Genomic DNA, 14410 nt, shown 5'->3' with positions numbered 1-14410 from the left:
TGTGTGTTTGTATGATTGTTTATGTGTTTGGGTTTATTTTAAGAAAAGAACAACAAAAAACATGTTGTTTTCCTCTATAATGTCTTGAAATAAGTTGAAAGTGCAAGGCATCTCTAGTCTATCATGTCACTCTTGAAAATTACTACCAATAAGTGTGGTTTATTTCATGAAACTATGATGAGGCAGAAAATCTGAAGAAGAAAAAAAAAAGAAAATCAGAAATATTCCACTTTGGTCAATTCTTGAAAGCACCCAAGGCTGACAAAGTCTAAAACCAGGTTCATCCATCTACTTGATAATGCTAGCCTATTTATTGACCAACATGTATAAATATACCAATATGCCTAAAACATTTATCGTTCTTTAAGGATAATGTGTGCACCATCGGCAACAAGTGTGTAAGAGCTGGTGATGTGTCTGTCTATGATGACTGCTTCTTCTGTGACCCGAATCAGCCAACAAAGTGGTCAATTCGGGGAGGTAAGTGCATTCTCGCTCTTGTGGGTCGAATAGAAATCTTATACATGAGTTATAGATTTCCGTTTTTTATGAAAGGAATAGAATGTCAAATAGAAAACTTATACACATGTGTTATAGATTTCCAGTTTTTATTAAATGAAAAATACATCAACTAGAAATCTTATGCATATACTATTGATTTTGTTTCTTATGAAAGGAACAGTATAAGAACCACATAGAGTAACCAAAGACCTTTAATTAAACAGTGCCCCAATTAGTTCCCACCTTGTTATTTGAATGAATTGAAGCACTGTCTTTTCCACATCATTTTTCATTGAAGTAAATGTGTAGTGAATTTGCAAATTCAAGTCATTCAACAACAGTGCAACCATCATCTCCTGCTTTTTTTCATAAATCCTTCCTCAACAAAGAAACAAACTAACAAAAAAAACAAAAAATCCAAACAATTTTAAAATCTTTTTTCTCTTCTTCCTCCTCGCCACTTCTTCCTCCTAGCCACATCCTCCTCTTCGTCTTCCTCCTCATCATCCTGTTGCTCATCATCATCATCTGCAGCAGAAGCAGCTACAGCAACAATACTGCAGCAGAAGCAGCCACTGAATCCTTAACCAAAATCTTCTTCATTGCCACCATCTCAACCACCACCTCAACCTCCAGCTTAACCACCACCCCCACCACCACCATGTCAGCATCTATTATCAATTTGTGGTGGCCGAATTTTGCTATTCAAAGGGCTTTTTAATGGCAGCTTCGATCGACATACGGTTTTCGCCAAAAGATTCTATAAAATATTCTCCAGAGCATGACGCCCTTGTTTTTTTCAGTTTTGAGACAGTTTTGCTGCAAAAAGCTGAATTTCTATATTTCGCCGATCACTTTTGTAGGCCGACGCTTCTGTCTTGGTAATTTTAGAAAATCGGGAAGTGATATTTCGCGAGGCGCATTTTGTTTTGAAAGTATAGATCTAGACCTCATAATTTTTTGCATCTCTCAAGATTTAATGCCCCATTCCAGTAGAGTGTAAATATAGTAGGCCAATGACTTTTAGTTGATATTAAAGCACCGATCGTTTCTTTCATCAAAAGGGGGCCCAGGTAGTTATAATCTATTTTACTGAGTGGTTAACGGGTGCTCTGGTGTGGTTTGCTCCTTCTTTCCTATCAAACATTTATCATCCAAAATCTCTCCTCCTTTCCTTTGCCTGTTACTTCCTAGTTACACTTCTATTACTTCTAATCTTCGACACTTGTATGACTTATTCATGTTGCAAATGCCATAAAACTCTTACAAAAACTAAACAAATTAATTCTAATCCTTGTGAACAGACCTGGCGCACTGTAAGCAGCACCTCGATGATGCGAAGGATGATGATGGTTCCCACATTTTGAGGAATGCTCTCATCGGGGCTGGGTGTGCTGTGCTCATGCTTGTGATCCTGTTGGCTGTGGCGATCTACTTACTCGCTAAAAGGTATAGTTTCAGATTGGTCTTGCTTTGTCGTGTGTCCTGTTTGTATGGGTGCCAGATGTTAGTGTTAGTTAAGTATACGACATGTCTTTCATATTGGATAAGGTTGTTAAACGTTGTTGTAGTGAAAATTCACTTGAACGTTGGGGTTGATGCTGTTGTAACCGCCTCTCCTGAAGAAAAATGGCAATTTCTGTCCAGAAATGTGATAAATATGAAGATGATGTTCAGATAAGTCTGGTTTAATCCATTTGTCAATGCAGATTATAATTTTTCCTCGAGAGGCAATTACAACTACAATATAACACGGATAGTTCAAGTCTATCGGGACCGGCCGATAGTTTGAGGGATCCATAGTTCGCGGGATACGTGAACAGTGTTATGGTATTGGCAGTATCAGAAAATCAAGGGAAGCAACAAAGATTGGGTCGAAGCAGATATTTTTCTTTTTTCGACCATTATCCTAGATCAAATAGATTAGACTTGTGCTTACTATTAACTTGAATTTGAAATTGACAGACTGAGAATGAGAAACACAATGAGCAACGCTTTCAAGTTCGATAGGTAATGAGCCTACCTGTTCCAAGACAGTTAAATTGCGCCGGTCATTGTAAGTGGTCTTTAGTCTGCACCAATCGAACAGTGCCTTTTAAAATTTTTTCTAAAACATAAACAATTTGACAATATCAAAATACTAATCCACATCAAGGTGACAAAACAATGAAGCCCTACCCCGCCTCTCTTACCAAGCACACAGTCCTTTGCAAAGAGGGGTTGGGCGGCCAATCGTGAGATGCATTACCCTTCCTCTCACCCGCTCCACACAAGCCTAGCTAGGCCTAGGACTTATAGGCAGGCGTAGAGGACTTGCGTGTTGAGAAGCGTGCTAAAAATAGTACAGCAAGTTGCTTCACTTTGGATGAAAACACAACGTTAGAATCAAATAAAACACATAAGGGCAGAGACACGCCCACTCACGTGTAAACAAACGTTTTAGCCCAAACAAAAATGACCGCCAACGAACTCAAAAGTTTCAGTGTCACGTGACCTCGTACGGACTCTAGTTTAAAAAGGTGATAACCCTATGGTTTTTGCTATGTGGTGTTAACTTATATATATGGGGGAGGGGGGGGGGTCGATCCTTGGAGGCTTTAACTACAGGATGTAGCAGGACAGTTTCAGGAGATATGTCGATGTAGGCAAATTGACTTGTGTATTTGTGTCCTTCTGACTTTTGTTCTTTCTTTTACGCTTGTCCTTCTATGGTCTTACACGTCTTCTGTGTACTGCCCAGACCACTAAAATGTTCTGTTGATATAGAGCATGTCTTAGACCATAGAAATACATGTAGACCAAGCAAAGGAAAAAATATAATGAGTAACAAGGCTTATTACTTTGTTACAATGATGCCATGCACTTAAAACGAACAAGTTCGATTCTCATGCTGGAAGTATTTTATAGGTAGGCTGTCTTTCTGTTGACATGTGTGTTCCATATTGCCTGGACTGGCTGTGGCAAGGAAGGTCAAAACATCTCCCTTTTCAAATTATGAAAATTTTATCGATGGGGGCATAAAAGAGTTATGGTCATACTTTTCAACCAATCTGTCCACAGACGTAAATCCAACCGCAGAGAGAGACGTGACGACCCTCCAAGCTACGACAACAGTAGCTACTCCTCTGACGTCTTCCATGGTCAGCCCATCCCCGCCTACAACAGAGACTACTTCCTAGAGAAGCCCAGAAACCCCAATTCACCATAATCACAAGATTTCAGCTGAACAGGAAATAAGACTCTTACATGAGAGAAAACTTTTCTTAGATATGCCATTTTAAATTTTTATTTCTTAATTTTTGTTATTGCTTCTTATATTAGCTTTTGTTTCAAATTCAGTGATAATTATTTCATATTGTGTTATTGAATTTTATTAAACAATGAAAATGTCAATATTCTATGAAAAAGGAATGAAAATCTACAGAGAATCCTAAATATTTATATTTTAAAAAATTAATTTGGAGGACAATTTTTTTGGTGATATAACTTAGAGATCAACAGAGACAAATGTTCACTTTCAATGACAATTACGTATGCAAAAATATCGACCAAAAAATCAGCAATTAAACCTAACTTTTCAAAGTCTTATCTGGAGGAATACAATGTTCATGTACTCTGCCATAACTTATAGAGATCAATTAAACTAAATCTTTAATCCCTTATTCTCTACCAAAAGGGAAAACAAAAGTTTTGAAAACATTTTGAGAATAGAAACTTCCTTTTATCATTTTTTCCCCTCCCGTTCTTTGTTATAAGCTTTGTTTCTGTATTTCTTTTTAGACTATTAGCCCCTTTATTGCCAAATAAATCTATTGCCGATATAGTCCACGGAGTCATTGTACTTTTTTAAAATCTCAAGGTCTTGAACTGTCTTGTGTGGCTATTATAAATCACCACTAAATTATGAATAATATGTGAGGCAGCATGGTGAAATCAAGCTCTCGTCCAAATAATGAAATCAATGGCAATTTTTATAAAATTTTAGTTTTTTAGCTGAACAGCTTTTATATCCATTTAAAAACACATTTTCGTATGGATTATTCTGAAAAACTTTGATTAAAGGTACAAAAAATGTAAATTTTCAGTTTTCAAGGACTCTCATGCATTAAAAGATACCAAGCTTTGGTAGCCATTTTCTCGTTTATTTTACATCTGAAATCTACCCTACTTCCTTCAATCACAAATATTTCGACTTCGATTAAAGATAGATGAATACTTTTTTCAACTAAAGATAGACAATTGAACAAGCTTTATAGTAACACCAATAACTCCACATGCCCAAAAATTGACGAGCGCCTGATTCCACGGAGTCGTGACATATATTAATAGTTCATCCGTCAATACCCGATGATGACCAACGCATATCAGAGGAGAGAAGAAGAAAGAAGGATTACAATGACTTGTGGCTAAGCCTCTTTGACCAATGAGATCAATTGTGGCAGAGAACAGTTTGCCACATTTTACTACTACAGTTATGAAGAACAAAGAAAAAAAAGCAAACAGTTTATTAAGTTATTCATCGCTTACCTTATATCATTTAATTACAACAATGATAGTACATAACAAGATGGTTCACTCAGCCAAAAAAGTGTCCGCAGGAAGTATGCTCTTTGCTTCAGATGGCGCTGCAGTCTGTTTTGAAGCTCTCTTTCGTTTTTCCAGAAGAAGAATAGGAATAGCACCTTCGTGCGTGCGCAGATCGACTGCTGTTCATCAGCAGTTCGGGTACGTTCAGTGCGTAGTTTTAGGGTTTTTTAAATTTTAATGACCTCTCGCCTTTCATTCTAAAGTCAAATTAAAAGAAGAAAACCATCACCCTTTCCTCCGGAAAAGGTTTTTTGTCAGCGTAACCATTTAAAAAAAGCGTTCTTCCGAAATTTATCCCAAAACATGCTAGTTTCACTTTGATTTTTAAAAACTCAAGTAGGGTAACTCTGTTCGCAAAGAGTGCGCTTTTGTGAAGAGGGCGCCACCAAATTTTGAGGACACTTTTTTAATTGGCTCAAAGAGAGAAGTGGCCCATCTTGTCTTGTACTATCTTTGATTACAACTGCGTGAAAGTGTGGAGAAGGTTTAAAAAAGGTAATACCCCTATAAACACTGAATGAACCTTTAAGAGGCGGGACCTCCAATAGAATCTCGTCAAGTGGGTTGACAGCCTTGAAATTGAAAACTCTTCAAACAACCCAACTTCAAGATTCCCAGTTAGGGCTTTGAAACAGAGTCACCCGCAATGTAGTTGAGCTAGATATGACCCCAGCCACCTTTGCACTCTTTACTGAACACCTTGTCACACCTTGTCCACAGTGTTGGGGTCTTTACAGTCGGAACATGTTCATCTCTACTCTTTACTGAGTTAGTCCCAAAGTGGAAAAAGTTCTTAACACTCTACGGAGGTAGAAAACATAATATTTCTGACCAGCAGTAGACCAGGGGGAGTGTTGCGGCACATTCTGAACCATCACACAAATTTGCACATTTCATGGTATGTTGTATGTTATTGCCTGCCTTTTTAAGTTGCAGAAAAGGAAAACAGAATGGAAAACGAAAACTGAATTGTACATTAAAAAAAATAATGTTCCAAAGCAGTGTATCTTCAATCGTAAAATAACCATTACTTGATTATTTGATTACTTGATCCTGGGAACAACATCATAGCACTCCGGTCATTGCCATGAGTGCTCTGCTCCCCGATCAAATATCCACCTCAGAGTCCATCTGCTGATCATTCTGGTGTTCATTTGGTTAATAACCCATCTTTCCATCCCTTGTACCATGCTGGTTCTGCCACTTCCTGTGAAAACACCCAGTTCTAAAAAAAACAAAATTTTTAAAATTCACATAGACAAAGAGTTAAAGAAAAATTGGCCCTCTGACAGCAATATAGAAGCAAAAAAAGCAATTATGAATTAACGCTATATTCATTATAATAATGTTAATAAAAATATTAGCCTAATAATAATAATAACAACAACAATAATAATGATGATGATGATAATTATAATAATAAAAATCTCAAAATAATAATGGTAATAATAATAGTACCGGTCGTGGTAGTTAGTACTAGTACTACAGTGGAATTCTTTTTCAACGAACTCTGATTCAACAAAAACTCTGATTCAACTAAAGGAATTGCATTTCCGGTTTTTTTAATTTAAAAAAATCAATAAAAATAACTCGGGATTTTTACGAACACATAAATTTGCTTGCTCGGATTCAACGAAGTCACGTGCAATATGAACTGCTTTATGAGACCAATCAGCGGCCTCCTTTCATACCAACACACGTGTTTTTAAAGCATGCACCCATGTCTTAGCGTGTGTCAGGGTGGGACGGGCGGCTAGCACACATGTGACGCGTGACTTTATGTGCGTGTGTCTGGGGGGATGGGGGGAGGGGGCACAAGCGGCGTGGGTGTGAAACGTCAGTAGAGACAGAAACGCGACACAGTAATTTTTCCCAAGCTACAGATCAATATTACAATAATAAGCTAATTTTGACATAGATCTATGTAATGAATTGCGCGCTGGACTGTGGAATCAAACGTTGCTGTATGCTACGCTATACACAGCAACATAACTTGTTTGGCAAATAATATGTTATAGATGATAGATGACACAGGCATGCATTTGAAGGAATCTGTCCTTTTTCAGTTTGTGCTTGGTAGAGTTCAGTGTATTTTCCTGGAATTCTCCAGTATTTCTTCGGTATTAAAGAAACAAAAATGTCTCTCATTTAAAACCAAACTACTTCTGATTGAGAAAATACATTATTATACATTACTTGCGCTGTACCTGTAATTATCTAATCAAAAACCTCATGTTTGCTATAACTATAATGAACACTCGGATTCAACTAAATTAAAGGTCATGCCTGACGACTTCGTTTAATCCGAGTTCCACTGTGCTACTGCTACTACAACTACTACTAATAAATAGCATTATTAGCGTCAATAGTTCGTCCTTCAATGTCTAACGACGACCAAGCCATCAACGGAAAAAAAAACTTTTTTTAAAAAGATACCAAAGTAAGGCCATCAAGCATTCTTTGTCTAGTTTTATAACTTATACTTATAGTATGCTGTTCAAAACCGTGTTGAAGTATTCCCTACCTCATCTTGATTGTTTGAGTAAAGAGAAGCACATCGACACAATGGTCACTTAGTGGTGGGAAAAAGTAAAACGGACAGACGAAAAGACAGAAATAACAGAGGGAAAGTCAAGAAGTATGACCAACCAGTGGTGCTCTCCAGCCACCCGCCCCCATCTGAAATGTTTTGCCCATCCCTCACCTATCACAACTTTTGCGAACTAAGTTTTTTTTGCTGGTGAGGACTTGATCACATGTCATGGCACTGGGCAGAGAGAAATACAGTGGAGTCCACTTATAACGAGTCCTGAAACGAGAAGTCTGTTATAAAGACACTATTCGAAAACCCCGTTTTTTTCCCTTCTTTATCTTTGTAAATAAAATACTGCTATAGTACTATCGGACAAACATGGGAGTCGGTTATAGCAGAATACTGCTGCTGCTGTCACAGCGCACAGGCCAGTAAGCAGACTAAACACACCACGGGGTGTGGTGGGGTGGGGGACAACACAGCTGGCCAGTTAGCCCAGAGCGCATTCTTTCTGATCGCCAACGCCGTGCTGTCAACATCGCTAGCGGTAGAGAAAGAAACCCGATTCGATTTTTGATCAAGTAGGGGCCTAAGACCTAGAGGTCATGTAGAACAATGTCATCATCAGTGGAGATAACAAAAAGAAATAAACAGAACACCAAACTCATAGATTAGGCCTACTTTATTGTTTCCATTGAATTTATTACTGGATTCCTTATAACGAGAATCCTTGTATAACGGACATTTCGCACCGGTCCCCTCCTTCTCGTTATAGCAGGATTCCACTGTATTACAGACATGGTGAGAAATATTTAGACCCCACATGGATTCAATCCGCAAATTTTCGAGAGTTGGTTTAGTCTATACCTAGCCACATCATAATGACGGACAAGTCTTAAACTTTACTTTAAGTCAGGAACATTAACACAGCAATCATTGAAAAAAAAAGCCCTTAAAAACATACCGGACACTCCCTCCCCAAAGTCATGGCAGTTGAGATAACCAATGAACAACTGTGATGCTTAAACAGCATTCAAATGGGTTGACCATAGTAGCAATATTAGAAATCACTGAGAAAACGGCTTTAAGGGGTGACCCTTGATTTTGCAGATTTTGAGTCAGGCTATGCAAATTTTATGTTAGCTGATTTTTGAAGATCAACCAGTTTTTTGTCTAAAAATAGCTTGAATACAACTGAGAAAGTCTTTATTCGTCGGTAGCCTAGTGGTTAGGCTCTCGGACTCGCAACCGTAAGGTCGTGGGTTCGAATCCCGTCAAGGACCCGACGTTATGTCCTTGGGAAAGGCATTTTACACGAATTTTCCTCACTTCACCCAGGTGGGAATGGGCACCCGGCTATAGACAGCGAAAGATCTTGTCAGTTTGTTAGTGTTTGAGCGCTTAATCAGCTGCTTGCACTGTATGCTTCCTGGGAAGCTGAGAATGTTTCGGAGTGTTCTATGGTCTGCTGGGGTAATAATATAGTGTAAAGCGCATAGAGCCTGCTGTTGAGCGAGGATATGCGCTATACAAATGCTATTTATTATTATTATTATTATTTTCCTGGTAAACTGCCTTTGAAAACATGAGGATAGATTAATATAGTGAGTTTTCACAAAATGAAACTTTTTGCAGCTTTTTCCCTACTCCTTCCTTAGTTTTCATCCTTTTGACATGAAATTTTCAGGAAACATAGATAGCAAGGCTGCCTTCAACGACTAACAGAGAGATATTTGCGAAAAAAATAACACTTTTCCATTGGCAAGTGATTACGCAACCTAAATTTAGTAAACATTTTGTTATACTTTGGGAAAATTCTCTTTTTTTTCTTCTTTTGCACTTATTGAAAAAAAACTTGCTGGTTAGTAGTTACTCTGATAGGGTCTGGTTCAGATATATATATATACATTGTACTCTCACCAAATTTGGTCCGTAAATAAGAAAGCCTTAGGGATTTGAAATTCATTGTTTATTTTCAAGATGGCGGCCATTTCCATAGCAACCGCTGTAGCTATGCCAAAATAAAATTGTGTATTAAGAGATTTTACTATGTCTAACTTGATCTCGGGCAACAAACATAGAAAATGGTCCTCAAGGGTAGTTCCTCCCATTAAAAATTCAAACAAATCCAACACAGGACTGAGTTCCATAACAAGCTTTGTTTTAATATGTAACTTTGTTGCTTTACAGAAAGCAGTGAATGAATCCTGCCTCTTGCATTACATTGAAAATAGTATATTACAAAGCCTTAAAATTTCATGATTCATTCCATTCACAAAACAGACCAATGATTTACCAATGACATTCATTTACTGGAACAACAATGAACATTAGCATGAATGTTTGATGAAAACATACACATTGTCATTTACAACACATAACTGTACAAAACAACAGAATTGTTGATAACTTCACTTCGTGACAATGGCAGAACTAAAGAAAAAAACAAGTACATCAACTTAAGTTGTTCAAAATTGGCTAACATCACTTTCCACTGAAAATCTGAACTCGCAACACATGAGGAAATAACCGGAAAATATGCTGTTACAGTTAAGGCAGGAAAATATATGTAAGAGAGTACATCGGGGTCACTATTGTCTCCCAAAACAGTACACATAAAACCACTTTTAAACATTTTTGTCAAGTTTCAGAGAAAAGAAATCAAATGATTTGAAAAGTCATTTTAAAAGCAACAGTAACCGATTATTACTAACAAAATAAAGAGCCGGGGGGAGGGGGGGGGAAGTTCCAGGAGATGAGAAAGAAGCATTTACTATACCTGCAAAGTAACTTTATTCTAAAATATGATTATCTTTAGGTAGGGTCCAAGTCAGGTCAGACGAAGTAAATAAAACAGAAAATGCACGGCCAGCTCATGACAGAGCAACCTGTACTCACATATTTTCAAGCAAACAAAAAGAAGAAAAATTTGCTACCACTCAGCCCTTCCCATCCCCACCCTCCTCATTCTATGTGCTATGGCAAAAGAACCATTACAAGCGACTTTAGCAGTCCCTAAACTTGGTATTATGATACTGGAGCCTGAGAATTCCAAATGCCATATATTCTTGTCTCTGGTCAATAACTTGGACAGCACAAGGAAGGTTGTTCTAGTTCGGGAAAAAATCATCTTCTCTTTGCTTTCGGTGTAATTAGTAATAGTTCCCTGCCTGAGTCAAGACCCATTAGAATGAGGGTTATGGCAGAGGTGGATTGGGGAGTGTGATATTAGTGATAAGCAACGCTTTGTAAAATGAGTTTTGAGAGCATAAAGCTAGTACACAAATATCATTCCCAGGACCTCAGTGACACTGATCATCCCTTACAGTAAAGAAAAGTTGTAGAGACTCTTGGAATAATTTCTGTGTGAGAAACAGAACAAAATTTACTTAGAAGGTGCAGAACAGTTCTGTTTTACAAATGAAGTAATGGTGCAACTTTCAAATAAAACTATGCTTTAATGTACCAACTGATCATGTTACAAACGTAAGTGGAAACTGATCGTTATCATTAAATTGATATTATCTTTAGGACTCCTTGACATTTGACGCAAATCCTATCATACTTTGCAGTTTAGACTATATTTTTTTCTCAGAAAGTTTGCTTTACAATGAAAAGCCTGCATGGCACGATGTATCATATCAACTAGTGAGTCAAACTTCAAATATAATCACATCCCTTTATCTACCCAAACTGACTAATACAAATGCAGTTCTGTATGCACTAAAATACACAACAAAAGACACACATTAACTCAATAATTGTGTCATCTATCTTTCATACAAGTAAATACGGCCATTGTCATACAGCACAGACACTTTCCGGGCAAAACAAATAGCTTTATTTTAGGAATGCAAGTCGAGAGTTTGAAAATTGTGACACCTACTCTCACATTCAGAAACTTAAAACTATCAACAAAAAACAAACAATTCAATAACAAAATGTGGTGTAAAATGTTTTGACATCTATAAAATGACAATGACACCTGTCATAATAGTTCAGTCAACTACTGCCTGAGTCTGCATGTGGCTTTTGTTGCTGTTATAGATCCAGGGTTTTTTGGGGGTTTTTTTGTTGCAAACAGTAAAATGCCTCTGATATTTCCATACCAAACACCTTTTTTGTTGTATCTTGAATCCTTGCCAATCTGTTAATTACGTATGTGTCATGACGCAATGGAATCAGGCGCTCGTCAATTTTTAGGCATATGGAGTTATTGGTATCATCTTAAAAGTTGTTCATTTGCCTTGCTTTCAAAGAAAAAAATATCCATTTGTCTTGAACAGAAGTTGAGATATTTGCGACTGAAGGAGGAGGGGGTCGGCGGGCTTGAGAAGTAAAATAAGAGAGAAAATGGCTGTCAAAGTTTGGTGACTTCCATAGCTTAAGAGTCTTTAGAAACTTAAATTCACATTTTTTGTGCCTTTAATCAACATTTTTCAATAAAATCCACACATAAGTGTTTTTGAATGGACATACAAGGTGTTGAGGCAAAAAACAAAAATTCGAAAAATTTTCCAAAACTGGAAGAAGAATGCTGATTTCTCGGAATTCATTATTTTGAATAGCGCCTGATTTCACCACGATGCCGTACATATATATATACTATAGTTCAGGAAAAAGGAGGAAACAATATCATCCCCCAATCTGCTTCCACAGACGAGCCTGTGTAAGACTGCCATCCATTGTCAAGGTGAAAATTGGCCGTATAAGACAGGTGGCCGTCTTAGGCAGGACTGATCAAGATGAAGAAAACAAACCATTCCTTTCTGAGGTCCCAACCGAAAGTAGTCGCATTGTTGTTGTTGTTGTTGTTGATACTGGTGTTGTTTTCGCTGGGGGGTTCTTTTGTTACTCCTTTTGTGAAAGGGTGACAATAAAACGAAATGTGTCAGACAAGGAGGACCGAGTGCTATGGTAAAACAAACACATGGGTCACCACCGCTCGGAGAACGAGCAACGCTTCTGTCACAAGTTCATGTTGACGTCCATTGTTACTTTGTTACAGACTGGGTAAACAGTGACCACTCAACTCACTCACGATTTGGGTATGAGTTCTGGGCGGGGCTTATGGGTTATGAGGGATCACATGCTTACCTCACCAGCAGCTGAAAATTTGTTACCTAACAGTGGGAGGGGCCTACGCAACATGATCGGTTGGAGGGACTACCTAACAATAACGACAGGTGATTTGATTATGATGGCTCACCCAACGCAAGGGGCCAAAGCATGATTTATGACAAAACATAATGGCGTCGCTAAGGTGGCCGTCTAAGACAGGGGTTATTGCTTGGTATGATAAGGGTTGTGTGTTAAAATATGGTGGCCGCGGCCGCGTTGGACAGGTGCCCCTTCTACACAGTTAAATTATATAGAAAAAACGCAAGGGGGAAAATGGAAAGTGTCCGTTTGCACAGGGGGCCGTCAGGGCAGGTTCGACTGTACTTGACTGAACAGTTGTTTGATAGGCATACCGTGGGTATCAACACTCTTTTCAACAAAGCACGGCTATTAAAGACGTGGGGCCTCTGTAAAAGGAATGACATGGGAAAATCTCAAAGAAATCAAATTCAAGAAATATATAATTATTGGTGGCTTGAATCAACAGCATGATACCAACTGAGTTTACTGAGCTAACTGCATGTTCCATATGTTTCATTTCTCAAAAACAGCTATGTGGGACTTCAAAAGGGTAGTATGGTAATTATCATTTTGATCAGAACTCTTAAGAGCCCAGAAAATGCTAATGAGAATAAGCTCGCATCCCACACATCGTCTTCGAGTCCTTCCTTGCAGTAACTTAAAACGAACAGGTACTGAAGAAAAACAGAATTAGACAAAAAATAATGAAGAAAAACAGAATTAGACAAAAAATAATTTGATAAAGCAAAAACACATATATATGCAGTAGAATTTCTGCAAAAGAAAATGACTAACCTAACATTTTTAGCCCTAATCTAAAGACAGAGATGTAAGAAAGACCACACACTATCGAATGAGTTCAATATAAGACGGCCATGTTAACTCAAATAAATAAACTGCTCTCTCTTGAGCAAACGAAACAAACTGAAAAAAACAAATGCCATTTGCAATCTATTGTTTCATAACAGAAATGTAGGCCTACAAGCTCACTGACAAATAACCACACTCATTCTACAATCACCCCAGTCGCCTTAGGGCTAATTTGAACAGAAAAAGCCACTATATTGCCATCTCCCAAGGCAAAGCAAGGTATCTGGCAACATTTGAGTTTTATAGTTTTATTGTTTTGTTATACTGGTCTTGCCCTTACTGCACTTGTGTCAAAGGCAGGACAGTGCATCTGCATCCGAAAAAATAGTTTACAAAGTCGTAAAGCTATGTAAGTGATTGGTCTCAATACACATTTTTCTCAATATCATGAAATGGGCAGTTACATCGCTTTACCTTTGAAAAGCAGTATAGTCATAGATAGAACTTTCAAAATAACATTGACATTTAGTGCATCTACCAGTTACTGTAATCAACCAAATGTATGGAATTTCAAGAATTAGAAAATTGATGGAAGGAAAGAAAATGTTATTTCTCTGGACTTTTTGAAGACACGGAATTGTGACCAGGGCGAATGTTGAACGAGTATCACTGACAGTAACCTGACAAGACCCAGAAATCACAAGTCCAGGCATCATCCAGACAAACCCTCAAGGTTGCAATAACAATACATTTTTAAAGCAGCGTCACATAACAGGAATCGAAACAATGCTTGTTTTGTATTTACACTGACTACCAAAGCCAAAGCAGACACACAGA

General features: G+C 37.8%; 1 protein-coding gene across 1 annotated transcript in view; it reads left to right on the top strand.

Annotated features, from left to right (window-relative positions):
- The window catches only part of LOC101851458, an 88710-nt gene extending 84386 nt beyond the window's left edge, over window positions 1–4324 (top strand). Inside the window, exons 45-47 of the mRNA XM_005089614.3 lie at window positions 369–480; window positions 1806–1950; window positions 3562–4324. Coding sequence (XP_005089671.3) covers window positions 369–480; window positions 1806–1950; window positions 3562–3709 — 405 coding nt within the window. The 3' untranslated portion in view covers window positions 3710–4324. The remainder of the gene's footprint in view (window positions 1–368; window positions 481–1805; window positions 1951–3561) is intronic.
- Window positions 4325–14410: the final 10086 nt, after the last annotated feature.

Source organism: Aplysia californica, unplaced genomic scaffold (genome assembly GCF_000002075.1).
Source record: "Aplysia californica isolate F4 #8 unplaced genomic scaffold, AplCal3.0 scaffold00007, whole genome shotgun sequence".
NCBI classification, from domain to species: domain Eukaryota; kingdom Metazoa; phylum Mollusca; class Gastropoda; order Aplysiida; family Aplysiidae; genus Aplysia; species Aplysia californica.
This window is presented reverse-complemented; position numbering and strand designations above follow the sequence as displayed.